Genomic DNA, 25,962 nt, shown 5'->3' with positions numbered 1-25,962 from the left:
TTCTTCTTGATTTTTTATTTATAATTCAGGTTTCTCATAATTATGCCCAAGTTCATTAAAGATAAAGCTCTGTGTCATGCAAGCATTCTTATAAGGACACTCTCAGGGCACCTTGTCTCTTCCTACTCATCAGGTCTTCAGGACAAATATTTTTTATTTTCAGTTGATGGCAACTCTCTGTCCGTGTGCAAATAAAACCCAATTCATTTTGAACAGCACTCCCCTTATGCCCTAAAGAATGCTTTAATGCAAGGAAGCTCTTGTTCACCATCTGACTGTCTATGCCCCAAATCAGATCCTGTCCCATCTTGCTAGATATGTTCCTTGTAATAGCCTGCTGCTTGAGAAATAGATGCTGCTAGACATCCTGGTATTAATGACTTTTTTTTTTTCAAATCCAGGCTCTTTCTTTACCTGCATCTGTTAGTTCTCCATTATTTTTCATAGAGCTATTTATTATATATATATATATATATATATATATATATGAGCATTTTACTTCCAGATTAGCTCATTCTTTGAGAACACAAACAGCCTGTATATTTTCCAGTGGAGTTTGGTGCTGAGGAAGCCTGGTTGACATTTCAGGGAAAACTGAAAAGTTTGTATGGGATTTTAAAAACTGTGTTATGCAAGACAGAATTGCTAAAGTTTGTTCTTCAGTATAAACATGTACTGATTGTTTCTGTCAGCAGTATTTCACAATTTGCTTTCCCCTATGACAGCCTTACATTATTCATAACTTGCAATCTATTCCTTAAATTTTCAGTTATAAGAGTTTCCTGGCGGGGGTCACACAATATGAAGGGAAGTATTGATTTGAAACATTTAAAATATAAATGAAGTTGTTTAGTTCTTCTGGTACATGGAATAATAGTCACTGGATCAAATTCGACCTCCCAGCATGTCTGTTTTTGTAGGCAACAAAAACATGTTCGCAGCTTCTCAGTGGACAGTGCAGCTTCTGTGTGAACATTCTTTGATTTACCCAGTATTTGTTAAAAACAAACATGAATAATAAATGTTTCAGTGCACTTGAAGGCCAAAAGCAATCATTATTTTATTTGCATCTGACATTAGGTCAGAATTTTAAGACTTTGCTTTAAAACTACCAGCCCTTTACCACCTAAACTTATCAAAGCAGTGTCATCAACCCCATTTCACAGACATACACAAAGCCTCTTGTCCCATGTCATGTGAGTTTGGGGTTAGGGCAAGTATTAACCTCAGTGGCAGACCTATTTTGGTCCTGGGGGAAAACCAGTGTTGGTGGTACCACGATAGGCAGGCCTGTACACACGTCCATACATGTCACCTGCTTGCTGCTCCCAGGCCAATGCCAGAAGCCAGGTCTCCTTTCACCATTTGAGGTTCAAGAGCTCCTTTCCAGCTGCTTCTGATCAATGAATAGGACTGCCTAGCTCTGACCACCCAGCTCCAAGAAGACCAAGTCATCCATTAGGAGTCATACTCACAGACCATCTATGGTCCTTGTGGGCCCTTTCCAGCTCAGAACATTCTGTGCTTCTGTGATTATCTCAAGTGTTCTAATACTAAAAAGCCTTTAAAATTTTCCTATCTTGTTTAATTCCACTGGCTTTAATATGAAATAGTAAAACATTTGCAAATCTAACCAGTTTAGTGGCTTCAAGATAACAATAAGTAGTGTCTATAATTAAACAGTAGTCATGTGGTATTTTTGAAAAAGAAAGTAATCTTTCTCTACACAGTCAGCAACTGAAATACATTAGATGAAAGAAGAATTGTTTTCCCAAATTAAAAAGAAAAGATACAGTTAGAACTTCATTTCCTGAACTGTTTAAAATTACTCACAACAAACAATTTCATTGTGCCAGTTTTTATACCAACAAGGCCAGAGGTAAAGTGACCCAACAGCTCTTTTTCAGTATCTAAGTTAGCTAGAGGATGCTAAGTGTTTTTGGCATGCTTCCACAGCTCGCTTGTCATCTAGTTTTCTTCAGGAGGAGAAAGGATTAGTATTTTTGAAGTATGAATTATTCACAGAAGAAAATTCTGTCTGGGATGGCTAAAAGTATCAGAATTCAACTCACATTAATAAGTAGCTTTGACTAATTTTTTTGAAAACTCAAAAAAAGGCACAATTTTTCCTTTGGAAATATTGTTGTTTAAAAAAAAAAATTGAAAATAATGTCTAAAATGGGATTTAAAATCTGTAAATAAAACAACGCATTTCATTTGACACAAATTATTTTTTTCCCCCAGTTTTTTTCAGTTCAGTCAGTGAACTGAAAAATCAATTATTTACATGGCACTACTGGCAAATAATTCTTATCATAATAATTCCAGAGGGAATTATTCTGGGACAAGGAGCTTATACTGTATGGATTTTGAAAGTTAAAAAATTGAGGCTAGCATGATAAACAATGAGAAATGCTGTTTGGTTTTTTAACTTTTCTTTTTTAAGTTATGACCTCCAATTGAGATGAAAAACTAAAAGAAAAGAAAAAGAAATAAAAAAGGGACAATAAAAGTTGTATGTATCTTAAAGTGGATTGGGAGTGTCTGCTTTGGTAATAAGCAACTACCAATTCCCAATTATTTTAGATGGAGCTGTGAGGCTTAAGCTTTTTGAAAATCAACCCTAATGAAACACAAGAAAACACCAGAACAAAACCACTTTTGAAATATTTAGTCAGCATTAGTTGCTCTGAACAGTTCATTATGCACCCTCAGCTTTTATAGTTGAATCATGAATACCTTGGAACACGCTCCAGAAAAGAACAGAGCTGCTTTATGCCTTATAATTATCCTTAAAGTTCAAGTTCAGCAACATGATTTTTCAAAAAGGGATCAATTAACCTGCCCTCGCAGTAAGCACGTTCTTCTCCTTTGCCCGTGTGAGCGGCATCGAGCGGAGGCAGCAGCAGGACCCGGCAGAGCACAGTGGGATGAGGCAGCTGCCCTTGCGCTCCTTCCTTCCTGGCAACCATGGCAGCACTGCAGAGGGAGAGGGGCGATTCCAAGGCCTTAAAGTCGGGAACACCAAGGAATAATATCAGCTATAACCAGCAGAACAGCAAAACACTGGCGGGGAGCAGGAGGACACAGTTTACCTGTGTGAAAAGGTGCCTTTCAGAGCGGTTGCAACGATAAATCTTGGGCAGTGGCTTCTGTGCAGATGAGGAGCGAGGTATAAGTCTGAAAAGATGAATATTAAGCTATTTATCAGAATCAAGCATTAGTTTTTGGCTAGGCTGTGTCCTCATAATTTAATGATAATTTATATATTTGTAATGGAAACATATCCATGAAGAGGCCATTAAATCATATGTGAAAAGTTTTCACATCTGGATTCTCAGGAGTCTCAAAAGACAACCTGAATTACATTTCTGCTTATGCCCTCACTTACCCTGGTTTTTCTAAATGTCCAGTCAGTGCCTAGACATCTCATGGTGATATTGAAAATAAAAGAGTGCTTTTATAAATATTTCTTTACCTTTCCCCAATATATCTCCTATAGAACAAGACAGATAAAAGAAAGGAAATCTGATTTTTTCTATTTAAAGCACTCGAATCCTGGGCTTTTCAGGGACTGTTAGGTTGTATGTAGCTATTTATTAACAGAACTTACTGGAATGAGAACTCAGCCTTTGTTCTCTACGTGTGCTTTATTGCTGGTTGTGTGTATTGGTGGTACACCTGAAGCAAAAGGCAGCCAACATATGTAGCAAAAAACCCAAGGATATTTTCAATAGACCTTTTATCTTTGGAGAAAAGGCTGACTCCTTTCTGGCTGTTTTTAAACAGAAGTGCAACCTCCTGATCAACTGCCCAAATCTTTCCTGCTGGCTCCTATCCCTTGCTCCAGCTCCATTTCCTTGCAAGTCCTGCATGAATCCTGTCGCTGCAGGAGCCTGCCCAGTGGGGGGATCACAGGAGCTGCCATGAGTTGGCTTGAACCAGCAGCTCTGAAAGGGTTAAACAACCTCTGTAAATTATTCTGCTTTGTGTTTGCTTTTCTCTCAACTACAACCCACCTTCTTCTTGGAAACAATTTTCCCATGGTCTTGGTGTTTTTTTGGAAAGGAGGTGGAAGTCTCATCAGAGCTTTGTTTGATTTGTAAAATCCCCTCACCTGCAGACTTAAACAGAACAAGAGGGGTTAAAAGCAGAGCTAGTCACAGCAGATGCCTATCAGAGAATGAGCAAGGGAGAAGGTTCCTCACTGAATCCTGATAACCAGCACCCAGAGAAAAACCTTTCCTGTTACTGACTGCAGTAGAAACAAGACCTTGCTACTCATTGCATTAAAGCTATCAGAGATCTCACTTTGTCAAGTGATACCTGATGTCCAAAAATCAGTGTATGTGAGGTGGGCTATTCTGCACCTCTTCCCTGCCCACATGCAGGATCCCACCCTACCAGGGCTTACACCCACTGCTCCTCTCAGGAGTATTCCTCAGAGTAGCACAAGGCATATTGTCTCTCCCTCAGAGGCAACCAGTTACAGTCCATACGCCACTATTCCATATATACCGTCTTTGCAGCAGTGACTCCTAGGGGCACATTTGAGCTTTTAAATGAGTCCATGGGAGGTCTCTTAAACAGAAATGCTTTAAAATCTTTTGAAAAGAGCAGCAGATGTACTGCTTCACAGAACTGGTTTCCCTGGTGTTGAATTCTGCGCGCACCATGGATATTTTTATGCTGCTTTTCTCTATTATAGTTCTCAAAAAGTTACCAAAATCAGTATGAAATTAACCTTGCTTGTTTCTCATGTAGCAGAAATGCTGCTCTCCTGCCAATGTCTCATGAAAATACTTTATCCCCTACTGGGACACAATAGGTGCTACACCCTGAGTCATTCTCTAAGCTTAAAGTAAAGGTATTTCTGCTTAAGTCAGGTCCATCCAACATCGATTGTGGACACAAATTTGTAACAGCTCACTTTAGGGTATTGCTGCGTGAGAGAATAAAATTTCCCCCACTGCAGACAGTTAAACAACAGTTTTGAATGGTATTGTAGGCATGACCGCTTGGATGGTAATTTAATGACCACAATTCTAGACCTCCCACACAACAAATTGTTCCTTTTCAGTGTTGTGCTGAGAAAAAGAATTCAGGATACCAGCTGGCAGCTGATGCTGTGAAATACTACTTACAAATAAAGACAGGAAGTTTGGTGTAATCACTAGCATCTTAGAGCAGCTTTCTTGGGACTGCTGCTGAGCAGGTGTAAGACTGGTATTTATTAATTAAATTAAACCCAGGAAAATTGGTTTCTCAATAAACTTAAAAGTGGTGATGCACATTAGCAAAATGCTGGGAATTTCCAGTCTAATGTTCAGATTTGTATCGGGAGAAAAGAAAACGAACAGTGACTCCTAAAGACTTCTTAATTTCTGTTTTTAAATTTGTAAGCTATAAAACTTTGCAATGATATATTGATCTGTCATTTATCTTAGGTTTGTGTGCCACATTCTTAAAAATCTACCAGGTTGCAGTACAGACTTTTACACTTGCTGTGATAAAGTGGTTAAATTCTGCCAGGTGGTATTATAGCAATTAAAACAGAAAGTGTGTTTTGGGTATCTGTTTGTGTCTATAGACTTGTTGATAATGCCTTACTGCCTAATAATGGATGGCAAACTAAGGCTGGCTAAGCAGGATATTGGACAGCAGCAAAAAATTTAAAATAATAAAATCTTTTCTTCCTTAATATCCTGATAGCAATGAGCAGTTGTCAAATCTCAGATGCTGTGCTTCTTAACTTCTTTGCACTATCAGATGGATTATGGCAGGGTACTGCCAAGCAGACTTTGTTATTCCAGCTGGTGGAGAGAGAGTGCATTCCTGTCCCAGTAGCCTTTGTCTCTCTGATACACAGCAGTATGGGAAGTGAGGTTGTTCAGGTTTTTAGTGTCTCCTAGCTTTTCTTGATAGTTGGAGCAAACCAATGAAAACGGGAGATACATCATGACAACTCAGAACACCTTAGCTGTGTAGTACCTCTGCAACACGTGCTTCCCCCTCTGCCATCTCATCCCTTCCATGTATCAAGACATTGATTGTAGTGTGAAATAAAGCAACTTAGTGGGTGAGACTAAAGAGATTCCATTGGGAAAGAAGGAAATCTCAAGTGAGAGAGAAGGAAAAAGAAAAACTAATTTTTGAGAAAAAGCAGTGGATATAAACTCTAAGTACATCTCAATTCTTCTTTGGTAGTCTGGGAACCTACCAAACAACCACTAGTGTTAAATGATCAGTTGGTAGCACTGGAAGAAACTGTCGTTATTGGTCTTCATCTTAGCAAGAGATTTTGCTTCCACTCTGAGAGAGACATGACTGCCATTGTTCCCATTCAGCATCCTTCATGTAGATAAGAAAAGCTTCCTATTTCTGAAGTTAAAAATTAGACCAAAATAGATGCATAGAAACAATGTAAAGCATCCTACTTTCTCAGCAGTCCTGTCTCTAAGCACATCACACCTGGGCTCCTTATCTTCCACTGACTCCCAGTTTCCATCCCAGGCTTATTCAAGATCTTGGACCTGCCAGTGAAAATTATAAAAAGATTATCTGCCATTATCTAAAAATACAGCCACCAAGCCTAGGATAATACGAATGAAAGCTGGAAACAAATTAGGCCTCATTTCAGGCAGTGCGAACTAACATAAATTCATTGAATCTACAGGAGCCAGATGGATTTACATCAGCTAAGAATCTGGCAAATTGTGTTCACGAGTGAAATTATTTGCAGAATATGCTGCTGGCAAACCCTAGCAGATTTTATAGCCATTCTCTTTATTGACACATTTCAATGAAAACTAATATCTCTGAAGAAAAAAAAGCAAAAATGAATGTTTAGGAAGGGAATGGAAGTTGGTTCTCTTCAGCAGCTAACAGCGGGTATATGTTCAGACGTTTATTTCTACTTTAACACTTAGAGAATATGAAGTCAAAGTTAGAAAAAGCATGTGCCCATTCCACTTGGCTAGGTTTATCCAAGTATTTAATATTAAGGATGAGTATTTTTTTTATGTGGTAAACTGAAATAACTCAGAATTAGCTGTTCTGTTCTACTAGACATAAGCAACAGTGGATTATTTTTAGACTTTGGATCTAAGAGACTGAAGAAAGTGAATATTTTCATATCTGTTGATCTGTAACATTTTTTTATCTAGCCACAAAATCAGAACAGTTTCACATGCTTAAATACTGAGGAGTTTGCTCATCAGTATTTACTCAGTATTACCGCCTCCTCCTTTCTGTGTTTGTGATGAGTGCTGTTGATGTAGCCTGTAAACATTTTCAGTTGCCTCTGTTTGTCTGGAAGGATGTCATCTGGTAAACTACTGCATTTCAGAAACATTTACAGTTTATTTGGCAAGGTATGGTAGCTTGTGGCCCTCTGTATGAAAGTGGCAGGGGAAAAGGAGCAGCAAGGCAGAAGGACCTGCCCCACTAATGTTTCCCTTCAGAAGGAAGACAGTGCGCATCTATCAGACAATGTACTAATCAAATACAGGTTGAGATATAAATTGGTCAGTAGTGATCTGATAGTTCTTACTTGTATTAGCCAGGATTTACTTGATAGTATATAGAAATGTTTACTAGCTTATGAACACAATAAATCTTATATTAAATTTAGCACTTGCATTCTCTTAATGTTGGGCTGGCTTAGTGCAAACAATGGGCAATACTATGCCCTGAATGCTTTCTGTGAGCCTTGGGACTGCAGGAAAGGGAATTATGCTGCCCTTTTGGATTTTGTTGTTGTCTTTTTTTTTAATTTCAAGCTCTCTGAACTGCTTGGAAGTAGGCCACTGAGAAAGCAAAGCAAACATGTTCTGTGCCTAGGCTTTGCTGTTCCCCACTAGATATATTATATTCAGCTGAGGGAGAATAAGAAGCTATTTTCCCCAATTTTCCATACTGCCTGTGGGAGTCTAATTCAATTTCCTCCCGAATTTAGCAGTGAAAACGAAACAGTGAAGAATAAAGTTGAAGAGGCTTCTGTAAATCTCTGGATTCTAAGGTACTAAGGTGCAGCAGGATTACTGAGTGCAGGTTAAACTTCTTTTCTAGCCACAAAGCTACTTACAGATTTAAGAAGCTTAAAAACCTGATCCAACATTAGTCCTTGCTTTGCAAATGAAAGAATAATATATCTACCTATACAAAGTTATATTTGTTATTACTGAATTTGTTTATTCTTTATTATTGATTTAGCCCTATTCCACAAAGGACTTTTTTTTCAGTGGGAGATTATGATGTATTAGATAAATTCAGGGAAAAGGACAGGGAAAAAGACTGGTGACCAGCAGAAGGCATTTCCAGAAATAAACAAGTGAAAAAGAGGATTCACATTTCATTACTCTCACTACAATGTCTACATTTTACCAGCAGACCATAGGGATCTTGTTTCTAAATTCCAGAAAAATATGTAGTGCCTTCTTTGGAGTTTGATTCCTTACAGCAGCGTGGACCTGAGATATTCATATGAATCAAAAAAAAAGAGAATAGAAACCAGAATTTACTTTTCTGCTTCACATGAACATTTGTTCAGCAGTGCTACTTGCAGCCAGCAACCCATGCCATTTTCTGATTGTCAACCCTCCTTAGTTTTTTTTTTTTTACCCTTTTAGCTCAGAACTTCTTCAGATGAGTAGTCCCTACAGTGAGCACTGGTAGCAGAGATTGCAGTAATTGTCTTGTTATCACTTTTATGTAAGCGTGTTCTCACTGTCTGTTGCATCCTCGCAGAAATAAATTGGCCAGCAGTCATTTTATTTCTTCACGACAGTATCCTTTATATTTGTTTTCATCCCCACAAGATCTATTAAGCTTTGGAAATTAGGATAAGGACCAGCATACTTTGTGGGTTTTTTTGACATGACATGGAAAAATCTTACAATATAATGAATAATAATATTCAGCAAATGTGAGCCTCAATGAAAACATGTTCCAGTTGTTAGAAAAATTAAAGGAACATCAGACTTATCTAAGTATTTTCATGTTGTTTACCTTGCACACTCAATGGTGCAAAAGTTTTGTAATTTACCTGTACATACAGTTTCTCAAGTTATGCTGAATTTGCCTCATAAGAGTCAAAAATTTAAAATCTGAAAAATAATGCAAAGCTGGTTTTACCCAAAAGATTTCATGGTATATTGTAAGGGTGCTTATATTTTGACTTTCACTTTCTCAACCTACATCTCTCCTCTACTTCAAATCTGTTTGTAATGTGGAATTTTCATCTGTGTCTAGATCATATTAGAACTCTCACTGGTGAAACTGCCTTAAGGTCATTAGTAAGCTTGAGAGGCATAATGTACATGACAGCCTTAACACATTTGATGTCATGAAAAGCATGGCCGAGTCCTTTAGGACCACTGTAACAAGGTGCTGGAAGTAGTTGCTAGCACCGAGGAGCTGACTAAGTCTCCTAACATTCCTAAGAGTGTTTTAAAATGCCTAATTAAAACTGTGCAGTAAAATGGTATTTTACAATATGTGGGCAGGAACGTGAAGAGCAAACATACCAACTCCTCTGCAAGTTCAGGCTTTGTTTACCTGGGAGCAGAGAGCCAACTCGTGGCATGTAAAAGCAAAGGGTCTGGGCAGAAGTCTTCCAAGTTGGTTTTAAGTTGATTTTCCAAACTTTGGCAATGACCTAGAATGATTCAAAGATGTTTCTAAGTGAGGAACATATGGCTAGTCGTTAAAAATGTATCAAAGAGCTTCTCTTGTCTTTCTTTCTCATGAATGATCTCTTCAACATCAACGATCCCCTCACGTGCCCCCCAGTCTGTTGGTTGGCACTCCCATGCGAGAGCGTCAGCACGCTATTAGCAATTACCTTGGTGATATTTACAGCATTTTAATGTCAGTTGTCTGTATGTAAATAGAGTCTGTGAGGAACACAGCGCACCCAGGGCTCCCACTACAACAGCACTGCTCCTTCAGCACGCCAGAGTGCTTCCTGCGCCTTATGTAACTGCCAAAAATATCATTTCAATTGCTTTATGACAAAATAATGAGTCTGTCAGAGATGAGTGGTCAGAAAAACAAATTTGTTCTCCCACACAATTAGAGTTTATAGCATTGGACAGCAATATCAATCTCCAGCAATTCCAAATTGAATTTGCACGTTGAGGGAAATGTGTTCTTGCGTGTGCTGTAACCAGGCTGCTTAGCAGGGAGAGTCCTCACAGGTTGAACTGGAAAGATGGATATCAGCTGTGCTGTAGCAACATCAGGGTGGAAGTTTCCAAATGCAGGCAAGTATTGTGGAGCAGAGGCATTCACTTCCACAAGCTCAACACTGGCAGAGCTGCCCCCACCAGGAGTAATAAAAAAAAAAAAAAAGTCTGGAAAAACTGTCACCAGACATAATAGGCAGATAGCTTTTCCCTTCAGGTAGAAAGCTATTTCAAGGCCTGCATCTCCCCATATGTGACCTAATTGTCCATGGAGCTGTTGATATTTATAATCATGGACTTCCGACATTCTTTGTAAAGTCATACAAGCATTAGACCTCAGCAGTGCCATTTACAGTGAGCATGTACTGTATCTCAAAACTGCACTTTGCCCTTAACATTTGCTGTGTCCTTACATGAGATTTTGCCCTTAGGCTGTTTGCCAGTGCAGTGCACAGGCTGCAGCATACGTCCTACCACATTTGCCAGACCTTAACCTGTATTCTCAAACCTGCTGTACTTATTACAGCTCCCTCTGTTGTCCCTTCTTCGTGCACAGGCAAACCTACTTGGTCTGCCAAGCAGCTGCTACCCACCCACTGCTACCCAGTAATTGCATTTCTGGGCGTGTGCCTAATACCTCACACAGGACTTTGGCTTTTTTCTTTGGATTTCAAGAACTGTATAGGCACAAAAAATATCGTCATCTGGAACTCAATACACAGGATGTCAAATCAGTTCTTTAGGTTTTCAGAACTCCTCCATTCTTATACATGCAGCCAAAGCGACAACATTCTGCTAATGGGAGGATCAACAAAGGCTATATGAAATTTGGCGTTGAATGTGCTTTGTATGTAAATCTCATAAACCTTTTGTTCCTATCTCAGATTTAAAGCAATAACAGCTAGGAAGTGCCTTCAAAGCAAGTGTTTAATGGTACCTAGGATTTTCAGTAATAATTTATCATCATGGATATTCTATAAGGTAACAAAATATTTCCTTACCTCTGGAGTACAAATGAAAGGTAACCTTCCTTTAAAAAGAGCTGAACTTGGGCAGTCTTCCATAGGAAGCTGATGTCCTCATCCTGACAGTGATCTGCTTGGAGTCCAAGTCAGCTACCAGATCAGTGGTGCTCAGCTGATTGACAGCTGAAATGCCAAAGGCCCAGACTCTGCTGCTTTGTTTTCACACCACTCACAATCCAGTGTATCTCATCACTAGAGTGGTTCTCTCATGGTCCATCTGGATGGTACTTTTACCTAAATAGTCTTCTTTCTGTAACCTTAAATATTTCTGTTTTTCTTACTGCTTATCCTACAGATAGAATTAACTTTTTATTGTACTCTAGTCATCTCTTAGCCCTGCTACACACATTTACCTCTTTCAGTCATTCAGAGAAGTCAGTCCCTCAAGCACAACAGACATTTCTCTTTGCAAAAGTCTCCAAGACTGTGCATATGTACACTCTGATGAGGTCCCTGGGACAGATTGCCCAGTTCCTAGTGCAGCCTTCCTAAAGAAAGGCTCCACATACACCACAGAATTTGATACTGGCTTAGTTTTCCCCAGACGTGGTACCTTCCACGTTGCTTTCTATAGATACTTTTTGTTCTCTTTCAGTGTCAGCACTGTCTACAAGCAAAACCAAAGAAGGATCAGTCTGTCTCTCCAGGAACAGGACAAGCACAGCATCTAAGAAGTGCAAAGAGATTTTGCACAAGGTTTTCTGACACAACCACTCTTTATTTTTGGGTGCTTATTAAAAGAGCTGTGCACATTTACACCCATTAGCAGATGAACATACACTTATTTTCCCCCACCTCTGTTCCCCTACCAGTCTGCAGCACCCTTTCAGAGCTCTAGGAACTACAGTTTTTCCTCAGAATCAGCCTTTTTTTTTTTCTTCTTGCCTAGAACAGTTTGCTGCCTCTGACACTGATGAGTCCCTACAATAAAACAGAAATCTCCTACTGAAAGAAATCCAGTCTCTTCCTTTCTCTCATTTTTTCTAGTGACTCCACAGTCTCTCCTGCTTTTCTCCTCTGACCCTATTTTTTGGTCTTGTTATTATTGTATATCTCTCCTGTTTGGAGTCTTCCATTTTCATATTTGTGTGGACAGTAAAATCACCCATTGCTTTTCTTAGTAGCAGTTCCATTTACCAAAATCTTCAATCTCTATGTGAATAGGCATATCTCATCCACTGACACCCAGACAGGCATCTTTCATTCTGCAGTGGCCAGTCATTGAAAATCCACAACTGATTTAGTCTTCAAGCACCAATATTTTGGACAGTGTATAAAAATGACTCGCTCTTTCTGTTGTCTAGCATATTCAATACATTTTGGCAATTTCAATTTTAAAGGTGCTGAACATGTTTTTCTTTAGAATGAGCATTGCTCAAATAACAGCAGTTTCATCTGTCTCATTTCTAGCATTGAGGAGAATGATCCACCATCTACTGTATTACATATTCTTAGGGATTCTCTCCAGCAGCCACTTATGACAACTGCAAGCTTGTTTTACCCTGGGGATATATACGTATGTGGCCAATTGCTTCAGGTCATATTCCTTCCAAATGGAAGTCAGCTTGACAGCTGTTAATTTGCACTTGGCCATTCCATGTGTTGTTTTGCTCTAATTATTGGTCACTGTATGGAACAGGTGACAAATGCCCACATGAGAACCCTTTAAATCACTAGATATACAATCATAAGGAAAACAAACAGGAAAGGTCGTTAAATACTAGTTTTCCCTCCAGCCCCCAACAGAAACAGATTTGAGCTGGCTTTGACATCTGTTGGAAAGGGATGGAAAGAGGTGACAATGCCTTACTGTTTATGAAACTAACTTCCCATTCTGTAAGTGTCCCAGTTTCAGGGAAAGAGGGGAATTTAAAGAAAATACAATTGTTCGAAGACCAATTCGAATCCGGTTTATCTAATGATTTTGTCACAAGGTTCAATTAGGTGTTCTTTCCCAAGTAAAACTAAGTGTGCCTACCAAAATATTTCCTCTGACCTTCAGCGACTACAGCTATATCAAATTACAGCAGGAATTTTTTTTTCCTTTCAGAGCAAGATAGTACTTGCTGAGCAAGAATAGCACTTGCTGAACAAGAATAGCAAGACACTAGTTTCTGAACAAGAATGGCAAGACATCATTATAGTGAGCTTCCCTTCTACCAAAGCGTGGCATTGCAGAGGATATTTAACTGAAGTCTGTTTTCTCAGAGCCTAATTTGGATCTTAATTTGGGCCAGATTCTCTAAGGACATGAGCAGAGCACTTGTTTTGTTCCTTGTAATAGTGAGTAACTCTTGAATTCCTACAAGATTATAGACCAGTCTGTAGTAAAAATTATGAATAATTTAGTTGCTCTTAGTGGAGCTGAGTTAGTGAAAACAAGAAAGGATTCAGCATCTTGGAGTTGTGGTGAAATTTCTACTTTTAGGCCTGTGCAAGCTGAAGATACTGCAACTTGCTATTTACAAAGCATGGCAGAACAATACTACAGCCACAACACAGAGATCAAGTGGTTGCTGTAGGACATGCTTTTCTAAGATGATCTGAACTCAAACCCACCTCACCCCTAAATAATATCCCACTTTGTTTTATTTTTGCCTTTTAAAAATAGGTGTAAGTGCAACCTTCATGCTACTGGCTGTAAAGAAGAAAACAAAAGACTACTTTGTGAATGTGAGCATAACACAACTGGTCCAGACTGTGGAAAATGCAAGAAGAATTACCAGGGCCGACCATGGAGCCCTGGTTCTTATCTGCCTATACCTAAGGGCACTGCTAATATCTGTAAGTAGTTTTGTATAATAAGGCTATTTCATTATTATAATTCTGCCCCATATCATGACTCTGAAGAAAGATTAATGCTGGCAAAAGTTTGTCATTTCTTTATGACTCAGTGTGTATAATTGAACAAGGTGTCAATTTGCAAGTGTTAATTCTAAGTATGCATCATCTGTGCTCTCACATGGTTGTAAATAATTTACATGAGAACTGCATGTTTGTATCCATAGACATATCTGTGGACACTGCACAGAAAGGTCTAAGGTATGAAAAAATTAGGACTCTTCCCAGAAAAAACACACAGAGGAGAGAAAACAGTGCGAATATCTGCAGTACTGTTCCAGCCACAGTGACCTCAGCTCTCCATTAATACATCCTTATTGCCTTGAGATTGGAAACACCCTCAGCTCAACATGTGAGATGAAGTCCTTGCTCATATTTTGTCCGTTCAAGAAAGTGAAAAAAAACCACAGACCACTTTTTTCAAATTAATAACTAAAGATCTAAAGGTTGGGAAATATTTACCCGATGGTGACCTGCAGTCCAGATTCATCTGCACTCTTTTAGATCTTGTAGATCAAGAGGGAAAGCAAGGGCTAAACCTGAGGTTTTATGTCTGCTTGGTTCCAGCTAACAGCCATTCAACAACACACACACTCACTATTCCAGCACACTTTCATATTATCCAGAGGAGTAAGTTACTGACAGCTGCTTTGCCAGGTCCTGGACAGGATTGGGTCAAAAAGAATATGGTGGTGAAAGAGAGGGCACAAAGACAAGTATGAGCATCAGTTCTCACTTTCCTGCACATATGAAATACACAGTGACTCAGAATCCTCCTGAACTGAGTAACAACAGACTTAAATTCCTTTGAAGAAAGGATTGAAAATGAGAATAAACCTTTTTACAGAAGTTACTAGCTATTTTTAAGAAAGGAGTGCACAGTTTTGCCCTGATTAAAAGCAAAACATTCATTTTAGAATATTAGAATGTAACATTTATTGAGAAGTTATTTGGGAGAAACAGAGCTATGAACTGCAGTTGAATGAAAAGTTTAAAACCAGGAACAGTGTGCAATGCTCAGAATGTTATCTAAGACTTCAAAGCAGCAGCTGTGAAGAATCAAAACTCAGAAATGAAGATCATAGGAAGCAGGACCTTATCAAGTCAAATGTGAGAGTAATAGACCAAGTAACAGACCATGAAGTGTGGGGGCATGAAATTATGATAAAATTCTTACTGAGCAGAAAAAAAAATGAACTTCCAAGAAGCCAGGGGAAAACATTTTGTAAGAGTATTCACTTTTTTCACATTCAAAAAGTGAGTGTGGCTCACAGAATTAATAGTTTAAAGCTATGTTTGGGAAAAATTGTGAGATTTAAGGTTGATTTTATCTGTGTATTTTTACATAGACACACATACATATGTATACACATACATACATATTTTATAAATATATGTATACATAAAAAAATGCAGCTGCTACTCCAGCTGCTACTCATCTAACCTAGTGACAAGATACATCTGAACATGAAAACAGGGATCTTGCTAAATGCAGCTTGCTGTGTCAGTTACCTCCTTTCCAGGCAGTTGAGCACACACCAGACGGAACAGTGGAATTAGTGCCCACCTAAAGGATGTCTGAAGCTTGTTAAAACAACTTTATGTTAAAACCATATTAGTGAATTTCATCAGATACCTAGTTGTCAAAAATCAAAACGTTTCACAAATAACAGGCAGTCATTTCTGAGGTTTATTATTATTACTATTATGATGATAACATCATGAAAACAGAACCTTGTTGGAGCTGACGAACACTTCACATCCCCTCAAATCCTGACTTCAGCAATGATCAGCAGCAGGAATTTATGGCAAACAGGAAGAAGCAGGAAGGATTTATTCTTTGCCTTCTCAGTCACCAGCAATAAGCTGGCTTTTTGAGCTGGACCCTCCATCATAATCGCAGTGTTTGCTCGCTGCTGAGCAGCGGGAGAGACCCAGCTGATATAAGCTTGATCTCAGTGATATGTTATGGCAATACATTTCACATTTTAATGAGATAATGAGTGAAAGGTATGTTGTTTGTTTTAAATGCTTCTAAATGGTTAAGCCTGTACCACCTTAGATAGGAAGGAACATAGAATAACACACCCCTATTTAGCTCTGTTATACCACGTATCATGACATAGATGTGACATTATCCACTCCAATTTTCTAAATGACAAATCCTGGTCTGTTTCATCTTACCATAAAACTGTGTCACATCTCTTATCATCTGTGCTTTCTTCGTCTCTTCTGGGTCCATGGTGTTATTTTTTTGGTTATTTATTTGGTTAGGCTAAAACTACACAATACTCTAGACATGACAACAACATGGCTCTTTTACAATAGCATAAAAATGTGTCCGCTTTATATTTTGTTACTATAAGGATCAGTCCTTGAGTCCTTTTTTAAGATGGTACCACAGTTAAAACATTTCTTCTGGCATCAAGGCTGGCATAAGCAACAGGTTATATGCTACAGGAGTTAGTTCAGAAACATCATGCTTAAGTTCCTTCAAAATACTTCTTAGGTGTACATCTCCTTATGGCAATTCTTGTTGTTAGATATCATTTACTTCAGATGATGACAAACACTGAGAAGGTTCCTCAGATTGTGAGAATCTCTCTAACCTTCTTTGTTGTGAACATCAGTGAAAACAATTAATTAAATTCAATATCAATTTAAATTCAATTAAATTATTAAATTCAATGTTAATTAAACCATTTGATTAAATATTAAATTATTAATTAACCATAATATTAATTAATAATACCTTGATTGCTTGTCTTCCTAGTCATCTCTCTGGGAGGCCTCCTGCTTCTACTGTGGTTATTTTAACAAAAAAGAATTATTAACTTTTGTGTCTGGAGAAAGTTGATTCTCAAAATACTGTGGTTTATATTTAAATTGACAGATTTTATGCTTTCCCCCCCATCTTTCTTCATTGAGAAGACTTACACTTTTGAAGGGTGTGTTTCCAAAATCATCTACATTCTGCTGTTTTCAATTTGGGGTTTGGGTTTTTTAGCTTAAAAGAGAGTTGATTTTTATAATTTAAGAAAAAAAATTATATGAGTTATATGTGATTATTCTGAGTCTCTCATACACTTTGTCTCCAGCCTGCCTCCATGCTATTTGCATTATATCTTTTTAGATGTTCTTTTCATTTTTCTTTTAGCTAACTTCCTCATTTTAAGCTGCTCGCTGCTCACTCTCTCAAGCTTAAATATTACTGCAGTGGATTTTTTTTTATCCTTTTCCTTCTCAAAAACATGTTGGCTTTCAGTCCAGAAGTGGTTCTCTGATAACTACTTCTTGACTTGGGTCCTATGTACCTACTCCAGAACTAAATCAGCTTCTCTTCTTGTGAGTTGTCTGATTACTTGCTACAAGCAGCATCATTTATGGTATGTAAAAGCTTCATGTCTTTTGTCACTTTCTGATTTAAGGCCTTATGTGTTGGAGCATATGAACTTTTGCAGTATTGTGTAAACTCTCTGCACAGCCAATGTAATTTTCCTTACTCTGTTGCCTTTATGTCACCATCTCCATCCTGTGGTCAGCAATGCAGCTCTAGCATTATACCCTCCCTAGTCAGGTGTGAATTCTGTAAATAGTTGCTGGAACATGTTGATAGAAGTAACTTATCTGGTTTGAGCCTAAACTTCCCTTCATATATTACTTCAATTCCCTGGGGACACTTTATATAATCCATTAATACAGTGTCCCAGTAATACATCCTTTCTCCAATTTTAAAAGTCTGTTTTTTCCATCTAAGGGAGTGAATGTATCTTAAATAAGATACAGTTAAAAATGGTTGTATAAATGAAACACGCAAATTATTTTTTTCTCTTTTTCACAAAATAAAAAGATACTTTTTCTTGAGATTCTCTGAACTTGGGAAATTTGCTCAGCTTCAACAAGAAGCATAATGTCCATTTCCAAATCTTTCCCAACTATAACTTCTGTTACTTTCATTGTTCTGTTTCTGCCATTTTTTGTGACCAATAAGACTTTATCATACCTTTTCAAGGTACAGCTCATGAAACACAAGCCATTCCAGATTATTCTGCAGTCAAAGCATAAACCTTAATATAAAACTGTTTTGTGTGTTCTTCTCATTTAAAGTCATCATGAGCTTTTCAGGAGAATGCAAAACATTTTTCCATGATTTACCTGTGAAAGATAGTGAGTACTCTGTTGTTTATTGGCACTAACAAATGGAGTATTTCTGCATTTGTCTCCACCTAACATTTATTTTATGTTTTCACTCTATTTTATTGACTATTGTGTGATTACATTAATTCCCTTTTGCTGCCACATTCTGTGGATAGTTTTTTCTGCAATGTGTTTTGACACACAAAATGAACTTATTGAACTTCTCTATACTTGGTATTACAGGATAGCTTTTCTCCTCAGCAGCTGTATGTGTCTGACAGCACTAGCCCTTTTCTTCCTCCTCTTGTTTAGATCATCTTTGGCACTTCTGTTCAGACAGTGCTGTCTAAGACTGCACTGAGCTGCCATGCATCAAAGCCTGCTCGCTTTGTGTCAATCCCTTCACAATCAATAACCTGTACCAGAAGTGCCCTAACACTCTAGGAAAACCACCTCCCAGCTGTTACATGACTTTCCTAATTCATAGTTCAACATGAAACAAAAGTGACCAGGATGTGGGAAACATTGGTGGTTCTTTTCAGTCAAGAGTTAGGCAGTCTCAGTCAGTTCACTGAATTTCTCCTGCAGTGGGTCCCTCTCTGATTGTACAGCTTCCATCACAGCAGCACAGCCTTAATCCTCCCCAATGGGAAAAGACTTACGAGGCGTCCCTGTGGCACAGCTGTGACAGAAACAGTTTCTGGCAAAAATTATGGCACTTACAGAACTGGTTACCCTCACCTTGATTCGCAGTTTTCCCCTGTAAATATTTGCTGACACAAAGCCATCTTGAAGTATCAGCATAAATGAAGTTGGCCAGAAAGTTGTGCTTTCTGTTCAGGAATCTAAGTAGCATGGATCCCTCTAACTGAAAGGATCACACATCCTGCTGTCCTGTCAAAGCAGACTCAAAGTAGATAGTGTCCCATTTTCTAAGGGTCCCATTCTCCCAAATAACTGGAAAGAGCTTTCCAGTGCCTACTTCATAATTCAATTTGAAGGAGTGGGACACTGACACTTAGGGTGTAAAATATTGCTCCTTGATGCTTTTGATAAATCTTTCAAAGAGAAAAAGGAATATATGAATCAATATTAAGTTAAAAAACAGCAAAGCTTCTTATTGTTCCCATTTTATATTACATATTAATCTTAGCCCATGAAGCTTACAGAAGATATAAAGCCACAGGAACATGTCATACAAAAGTTGTATAGGGCTGGGGAGCCTAGTGGTGAGGGCAAAACTGCAGTGTATCAAGAGCATTCAGGTAGACAGGAATGTCAGGAAAAACTGCAAGTGATAAACTAACTTCCCTTCACCTAGGTATCCAGTGCAATAGCCAGCAAAACATTGCAGGTGTGTACTGAAAAACAATGCACTATAAATAATGTGCTGTGTTTTTCTTAAAGAGGGCTTGAAAAATTATTCTTCAGCATTCTACCCTCTTGCATGACCCTGCTGAGTTGGTTGTTTTTGCTGGTTATGGTGGCATCTGTTGCTGGGAAATGAATTGCTTCCATACGTCACTGGCTTCAAACAACTCTATTTTTGCCATATACAGTGAAGAGGTGAAATGAAAGAGAGTCCTAGTCTTTAAGCAGCAGCAGCAGCATGGGAAGGCAAAGTTTCTGTTTTGAGATGCTCAAGGTGCTATAAGTGGTCTAAGTTTCGGGCTTTTCAAAGTTTCTGATATTCTATCAATAAATTACAACTACTTAAAAAAAAAAAATCCTTTGATCTCACCGGGAGTTTCCCAGACAGAGTTTTCAATACTGGTTTGGACTCACTAAAATATAACAAGAAAAAATCCAAATTTGAAAAGGTGTTACCCAATAAAGTAACAACTAAGTATTTCCTCTGTCCCATTTATTTCTGGTAATATCACGGGAGAAAGGAGAGGCGAGGAATAACAAACTTCATCTAAGCAGTTCTTTTTCTGGGCATTGAAAGATTTTCAATCTTTACAGAGCAAACAACTGCAAAATTAACAGTAGCAGGAGTTCCAGGGCCCTTGAATGAAACCTGTGAAATTTCCTAAGAATTTTCTTTCACAGAGTGTGGTCCTTTGTTTGAAAACAGGTTTATCAATACATGAAAAGTTTAGTCCTGTGATCATAATGATCACTCCCTTTGAGGGGTTACAAGATGCCAGGATCCTCTAGCTTCTCAGAGCTTTAAATTACTAGAGAATTCAAAACTTCTGATATTGATGCTGAGGATCTGATATTGCAATCGTGGCTCAGTGAAGGAGTTGCAGAGGGAAGAAAGACTCACTGCAGGGAGTGCTGTGATGCTGCAGTACAGATATTCTACCAAAAGATTGGGTGTGGCATTGACCTGCCTGCTCTGACTCTTTGCTATAAAAGGCTCTATATTTTGTTCCTGTTGAAGAGTTAAATATGTGGTGTGGAGTGTAATTATAAAGACATCTCTTTTGTCAGAGAAGCTCTCACACAGCTTTGATCAGCAATTAATACAGATTCATACCTGGACTGCATTATTTACTATCATATCCAGCCATGCCTTCATGGGAGACAGTCCTAATTCTGAGTCTCTGGGCTGTATTGATCTCACCTGGATAATTCACTGAGCTCTTGGTGACACCATTTTCCTGAATGTGAGTGAGCTGTGAGCCCTGTCCCTCGCTCCCTGTCATATGGCAGGTGCACATTTAAGTTGTGATGGAGAAGAGACAGAGAAGCCCATAGGAAAGATGGTAGCCAAGACTGAATTGACAGAATAATTCCTTTATTCCACACATACTCCCTGCCCAGGAAGAGGTGCAGCCTGGCTACATTAATTGTGCTGCTGGCAGACGCTCACATGGGCATTGACAATGAAGGTGCTGAGAGGGTCTGAAGGGTAGGAGACTGGAAGCAGCAGTGTGACCCTTCTCACAGAAATCCTGATCCTTTTACTTTGTGTTATGGATTTCACACTGACACAAACTATAGAAGAAATCAAAAACTGTCTCTCTTTGCTAGCATGTGATTTGCTTTTTTCTTCATTCTCAATAGCCAGCTCCATGGTAGCTAAGAGCTAAAACAACCCATTTCTGGAAGCAGGGGAAACGAGAAAATTACAGGGCAGATTCAGAAGATCATATAAAAGGAAAACATCAGATTTTTTTTCCTCTCAAGTAATGCATATATATTTAGATGCACTTACAGTGAACATGTAATATACTAAACCACCACCCTCAAGTCAAGTCAAAAATAATAAATAGTATTAGTGACATTTTACTGCAATATTTGCCATTTTGGGGCCAGTAGCTACCCCTGAACTTTCTTTGCACACTTTACTCACTGTCTTCTCACTCTAAAACTATTACCATTAATAACCATCCCAGTGATTTCAACTGGAAGATAATTTAGACTGAACATTGCTTTGGTTTAACAACCGAATATATGTGAATTCAATCACTTGGTTTTATTTGCTCTTTATGCCTGGCTGAATAGAGTTGTGCATCAAGGGACATAATGGGCCTGATCCTTCATCTCTATAACCTTTTCACATCACTTCACTGCTGCTGCAAAGTACTCACAGATTTCAATATAAGGCTGACTGGAAATGATCCATGTCACATAACGTAGCAGGTCCATCCAAAGGGCCGGCAGTGGTGGGATGACTCTGCAGTGTGTTGGTGTCCCCAGCAGCAGTGGCACAGGAGGAGATGCGTGCTTAGGCCTTCGCCTGCCTCCACACTGACAGAGAGGGAGAGAGAGAGAGAGAGAGAGAATCACACCTCCTGTGCCTCATTACCTAAGGACTTGCACCAAATACAGCTCAGCTGAATGTAAGAGCTAGCCTCAATATGTAACTCCAGATCTCACAAAAACACTCGTTCTAAGAATAATTTTCCCATCATATGTGCGGTTTTCACAGTGTGTTAATAGATCCTGCTTCATGGCCCTACATAACCAACTCTTTTCCAGACAAACTCAGAGGTGTCATTCTCACTCTCTTTAGTAAGAAGGGCATAAAGTAGTGCACTATCAAGGCCAGTCACCACACACAGGGATACCTGGTATTACAAAAATCAGTCTGGTTACAGAAGATCACACCAACTCAGAAATAAAAAAAGGACAGAAATAGCTTTTGAAACAGAACCTGAAGACACCTTTGCAAAGTTAATCCAGAGCCCCTCAGACTAGCAGGCACCTTGTGTTCGTTATTCTCTGCCCAGGAAGCATTTATCACTATGAATTCATTGAAAATTTTGAAATACAGTAAAAATGAGGAGAGCAGACTTGCAGGAAAACCTCTCCCTTTTCTACAATCTGTTCAGGAGAGAAAGGAAAGGATATTTGTGTGTGTGTGTGTAGGAGACAGAGAGGTTGAGGCGGGGGAGTATACCTAGAGGAAATACAAATACCATTTCACAGTGAAAGTGTCGGTGCGAGAACCGTATTTTATCTAATATTTGTGTAGGTTCCATGAGTGTATAAACAAAAACGGATCCTGCTAATTTAAACCAGCTACAGTGACTTGCAAAAGTTTAAACAAGCTGCTATTGTCTTTTTGACATATAAGAGAAAGGGATAGAAGTTCTCTTACATTATCCTAACTGAAAAAAAAACCCTCTTTTTGTTACTATTAGAACTATGAGTGTATTGTTCTATTATGATGATATTTTCATTTAGCTTTCAATACCTTATGATGCTAAAATTTTGGAAAATACCCATTAATCTCAGCAGAAGTGGAAATAATTAAGTTTGTAAACAACGTCTGAGCGTAGGGCTGGGTGAGCAGCAGGTGCTGTCTACAGTGTGCTCTGCCAGACCACAGGTGCCATAGGATGTGAAACCAGAGAGCTGCAATTCTGACATATGCCCCAGGACTGATGTGATGAAACATAACAGATCTGTCCCCAGTCTGCAAATTCTGTTACTTCAGCATTGTCTTAGCCATGCCACGAGTTAGAAGTGTTCCCAACTTGACTTTACAACCTTGCGTACATTGAATATCGTTAATCCTCAAGACATTCCTTCACTCCAGTTTGCTAAATTGCAGAATGGGGCCACCTCTGACCAAGAGAGAACTTCAAGGTAGATGTTGAAAGAAGTATAGCAGATGTCTAATAGAGATTAACAGAGAGATTTCTGCAGCAAAATGCGTGCCATCAAAAGTCAATAAAACTTAAAAAGGGCAAACTGTATTTAACCAAGAAGATGCAAATATACAGGATTTAAATACTGATCTGCAGTTTCTGACTAGCCATAGTCCATTAACAATGGCATTTAATTTTAAGTAAATGGCATTTCAGGAAAGATTCATGTCCATATTTTTGTGCTACACACATTTCAGGGCAGACCTGACAAGAAGCTATCTTGGGACTGCATCATACAACATGAGATCCCACATTGCTTATCCAGTAAAGGAATTTTACTCCTCTGCAGCCCCACCTCTTATGGTAAATGTCACCTGCCTCTAGAATGGTTTCCTTGCATTAATTCAGTTTAGGAATGAAATGAACAGAGGAAAAAAAAATCAATAAGAGGCTTAGCCAATAAGGCCAACCTACTATATTAGATTGTTTCACTCAATTACATTTCTTTTACATAGCTTAATTTAGATAACCGTCAGGTAAAAGAGGAAAAAATAGCTATATACAATTAATGCAACAGAAGGTATCAACTGACTTAAGCAGCTGGCCAAAGCAGTTATCAATGCATCTATCCCTGGGTTAAATTACTCTCCTAGATCTGCATAATACATGCATGACTGATATTTTTATCTAGAGCATTAAACCTAATGGCTGGTTAGTTGGAATACAAAAGTGTTCTGAACAAATTCATGAAGTACAGAGAGCTGGTGTAGGTCCCATCTGTCAATGCATTTTAGTGGTCCCTGCAGCCCCATACTGAAGAATCTAAAGACCCTGCATTTATGAAGGTCTGGGTACATATTGGCAGTTGCCACCACACTATCTAAAATTGTTTTCAGAATCTTAGATGTAGTAGTGCAACCAACTACAGCAAACAGCTAACTATATTTCTTTGTGTTTTTTTTTTTTTTTTTTCTCTACAGGTATACCCAGTATTTCCAGTATTGGTAGTAAGTAATAAAATCAGTATTGTTTTGCATTGTCATTCAGCTTCATGGATCTAATTTCCCAGCATCCCTTTCTGTTGTAGATAATGTTTCTCTGACTAGGTGCCCTACAGTGCAGGGGCTCCATGCTGGCCTTCCTCTGTTGCATTAACATGTAACTGTTATTGTGTGGTCAGAGACAATGTCACTCCTGACAACTCATCTGCACTCAACCACAGATTTTCTGATTGGTTTTTATCACCAGATGAAGACTGAGTCTTATGAAATGGAGTATTATACAAAGAATTAAGACACTGTTGCACAGAAAATATTTGTTGAGCATCTTGGAAAAAAAAGTGTTTGCTACTAACAGTATAGGACCATTAATTTTCATGTATGTACACCTGTGTCAATCCAAAGAGCAAATGGAAGAGTTTATAAATGTAATAGCTTTCATTTTTATGAAGTAGATTTGCAAATACAGCGTATCTGCTGGTATCTGCATTACCTCTAGTGGTCTTTGAACTCGGCTTTACTCCACAAAATAAACAGAATTGTATTCCTTCACAGAAAAAATGCTTTCCTATATGCAATTAAAGGACCAAAATATTATACTTAAACTATAACAAAACTGTGACACTGTTATGTAAAGGACCACTATATCAATGAAATAGATGGTTACTTAAATATAACACTTGAAGGGACTAAGTGTGCAGTAGCTCAGCTGTGGGTCTCAGCTGAATTCCATAGCAGAGAAGTGCACACAGTCATGGCACGTTAGCTAATTACAAATAAAGCAGGGAGGCAGAAATGGGATCCTGTTGTGGCTGACTGAAAGAATATTCCCCACAGCCTCAGCTTTGCAGATAGTTTAGACACAACTTGTATAATGCAGAACTATCTCAATTATAAAATATCACAGTTGTAAAATGCAATTTGCCATGCCCAGTATCCAACTGAAAAGTTTTTAATCATTTGGGTAAAATGGTCTCGCTTCTTATGGTGCAGGGTCAGGTCTATCAATTTATAAATCAAGTCAGTTTACTTAAGCTCATGAATGGCACTGATTTGTTAAGCTCTAGACAGCAAGTTAAATGCCATCAAAACTATCTCCCTTGCAAGTGAGAGCAGTGTTAAAGCTGAACACCACGGCATCTGTTTTGCAGCTTGAAATAGTGGAACAGCATCAATGACAATAATGTGCATATGAAAGCTTTCAATCTTAAAAATGTCATTTTCCTGCTCTAGTGTCTCCTTTGGTATTTGCATGACTGCAAATTCATAGTGATATGCTGTTTTCAAAACTTTGTGTTTAGACGTATATTTTATAACAACAAAAAAGAAAGAACTAAATGAAAGAGAAATTTATGTCAGAAATATTCCTGCCATTAATAATAGAAATGGGATGAATGGGAAAATAGGTCTTTGGAGTTTGGTTGTGCTATAGTTTCTTAGTATTGTGTTGCATGGTCTATATGGTTGTGTTTTCACTTCACACTCCATACAGCCTTCGTCACCACATCTCCCATTTCTGAGCATCAGCAGATGTTGGCCTTTGAAAACTTAATAGGGAAACTCAAATACCTTTTGAACAATGGTGAGCTGAAAGGATGCATTGTTGACCTCTTTGTATTTTACACTGGAGTGATTAGTACAGTTTATTTATTACAAATGGAGAAAATTCCGTTTAAAATTCCATAGGAAATACAAGAGTTTCTGCAAGTCTATGCTTTATCATTAG

At 38.4% G+C, this 25,962-nt stretch overlaps 1 protein-coding gene across 8 annotated transcripts in view; it reads left to right on the top strand.

The window, feature by feature from the left end:
* NTNG1 (netrin G1) overlaps nt 1–25,962 on the top strand; it is a 151,510-nt gene that overhangs the window by 80,409 nt on the left and 45,139 nt on the right. For all 8 annotated transcript variants that reach the window (XM_027742821.2, XM_027742823.2, XM_027742824.2 and 5 more), the window contains exons 4-5: nt 13,824–13,996; nt 24,219–24,245. In XM_027742821.2, the coding sequence (XP_027598622.1) occupies nt 13,824–13,996; nt 24,219–24,245 (200 nt within the window). The remainder of the gene's footprint in view (nt 1–13,823; nt 13,997–24,218; nt 24,246–25,962) is intronic.

This window comes from Pipra filicauda, unplaced genomic scaffold (genome assembly GCF_003945595.2).
Source record: "Pipra filicauda isolate LSUMZ 115617 unplaced genomic scaffold, ASM394559v2 scaffold112_size3218982_pilon, whole genome shotgun sequence".
Lineage (NCBI taxonomy): Eukaryota > Metazoa > Chordata > Aves > Passeriformes > Pipridae > Pipra > Pipra filicauda.
Note: the sequence above shows the minus strand (reverse complement) of the source record. Positions and strands in the feature narration are given on the sequence as shown.